Genomic DNA, 2,194 nt, shown 5'->3' on the forward strand with positions numbered 1-2,194 from the left:
CCCCCGCTATCTCTGCCTGGCATACCTGGCGCCCAGCACCCCGTTTAGCATATTGCCCAGCAGCAACACCACCACAACCACAGAAGCGAGCGTGAACCGCGCGCTCAGCATGGTGGAAGGCATCGTGGGCGCACTGCGGCAACGACAGAACTACCGCACGGTGATGAATCGTCGAGCCGACGAACTTTTCATGCGACTCTCTACTATGCGTAGCTCTGAAAAAAAAGCGCGGAGGCTTGAGAAGAGTCTGCTGCGACTAGAGGTCCACGAGTTGGAGGTTGCTTTACTCATGGAACTGCGAACCTGCACGACCCATCTCAAGTTTCCAGGTGCGCTACCCACAAAACGAATGAGTTGACTAGGTCCATGCAAGGCCTGCGTGTTGGCAAAACGGCTCTGATGTGACAGATCCACCCATCTCGACGGGTGGCTTGGCAGGCCACTTGGGTTGACACCATGTCATCAAGCATGGCGCCGCAACTCCATCAAGGAGGCTGTTCAAAGCTGAATACCTGTTCTTGACAGTGAACACTCCAAATGCTACTTCGCTCGTGGGTGTCAGCACCAAGGATTCACGGTCCGTGACTCCCCGCTTACTGCACACCAGAAGCGCAGGATAACACCCCGACTACTGATGGGGGCAGGATGACACCCCAGAAATCTATAGGGGCAGGAGTCATTTCTTGTGTCTGTTCGAAAAGGGAGACAGAAATGCTAGGTGAAAGACAGGCCCAGTTACCCAGCAGGGGCGCCTATCGGGGCAGCGAGAAGCGCCGCGGTTCTTGGCGCCGTGCTCCCAGTGCCACAGAAGACGCTGCTGCTCAGGAAGAAGCCAGGGGCCCGACGCGGCGGGCCTAGGCGACCCGTGACAAGCAGCAGCCAGTTGAAGGGACGGCTTGCCCCTGAGCGGCAACGCCGCCCGCCCCCCGAGCGCCACCACCACCAGCCCTCCTGACGCAGCTGGAGGTGCGTGCAAGCATACGGCACCAAACAATCTTCGCCGGCTCAGTCTTCATCAACGCACTGCCACAGCATTAGGCAGCCCTGGGCAACATCCAACTAATCTATACCATATAAACTACCTAGCCGACCACAGAGCCCTGGCTACATGCGATGTATTGCCTTGTTGGTGGTGGCAACCGCCGCACCATGACGCTGCTGTCACGCATGCCGGTGTCAACAACACCTCGGCTCTGGTGACTGTTGACAGTGAATATGCGGACGTTGGCGTTCTGAGTGATGAGCTCATGTAAAAGGCCTAGAATGGTGGTTTTCCGCTGCCATGTTATCGGATTGTTGGTCTGCAAATTTGATTTGTGGGGACCAGGGGAGGAGCCGGAGTCGATGCCGCTGATGTCGGCGCCTTGCGTAGCACGCGCTGTTGGGACGGCGGCGTTGCCGCCGCTGTCGCGGCAACTTCTGTGGCAGCATACATGTGTCCCTGGAGGCCCCTGTAACTAGTTGGGGTTCACGACTCGCAAGGTCCAGTCACGTGCGCTGCAAGGTTACACCAGTGGGTGCATGGGTCAATCAAGCTCACACGGGGGGGGGCCCTGCTGGCTGCCTGGCACGGCCACCCCGAACTTCCGCAGCAAAAGCCGAGGTTCGTGGGAAGAGGGGGGCCTCATCTCTCTGGTGCCACGATATGTGCCGGCACGCGGCTTGGTGCTGGGACTCATCTCAATTCCTTTGCACTCCTCATCTGTGATGCACCCCCAAAGCCCAGACTTGGGTCACAGAGCAAGGCAGCGCTTGAGCCAATATCGAACCCAAGAAAATCTCGATAAAGTGATGGGAGCGGGGTTTCAACGCGCCCCATTTGATTCAAATGTGGATGGCTGGGTGTACGGGTACAGGGGTACAGCGGGGACGGGCGGCCCAAGTCGCGCACACGCGCCTATGGCAGGACCAGGCCGCCGCCTGCGGTCGCGGAAGGCACCGCCGCCGCCGCCCCCACGCCCTCCCCTGCAGCTGCCCCCATCCTCGCCGCCGCAAGCGCGCTGACGCCTGTCGCCTCTGCCCACGCGCGCGCGTCGGCACGGCCGCGCGCCACCAGCTCTTCCAGCATGCCCTGGTCGGCCGGCTCGAACGCCCACGACAGCATCTGGCGTATGTCATAGGGCCAGCCGCCGGGGCCGAGGTCAGGCGCTATGTGGATGCGGCCGAGGGACGCGAGCTGCTTGGCCGGCAGGCA

General features: G+C 60.8%; 2 protein-coding genes across 2 annotated transcripts in view; both read right to left on the reverse strand.

The window, feature by feature from the left end:
- Positions 1-123, reverse strand: part of MNEG_12247 (hypothetical protein) — a gene marked incomplete at both ends in the record, with an annotated part of 2,372 nt that extends 2,249 nt beyond the window's left edge. The window contains one exon of the mRNA XM_014039280.1: positions 26-123. Within this exon, the coding sequence (XP_013894734.1) occupies positions 26-123 (98 nt within the window). The remainder of the gene's footprint in view (positions 1-25) is intronic.
- Positions 124-1,897: 1,774 nt separating this feature from the next.
- On the reverse strand, positions 1,898-2,179 carry MNEG_12248 (hypothetical protein; the record flags this gene model as incomplete). Its single annotated transcript, XM_014039281.1, has 1 exon — positions 1,898-2,179. A coding segment is annotated over one exon (282 nt), but the record flags the coding sequence as incomplete, so codon positions are not given.
- Between the last annotated feature and the right edge of the window lie 15 nt (positions 2,180-2,194).

This window comes from Monoraphidium neglectum (assembly GCF_000611645.1).
Source record: "Monoraphidium neglectum strain SAG 48.87 unplaced genomic scaffold scaffold03144, whole genome shotgun sequence".
Classification (NCBI taxonomy): Eukaryota; Viridiplantae; Chlorophyta; class Chlorophyceae; order Sphaeropleales; family Selenastraceae; genus Monoraphidium; species Monoraphidium neglectum.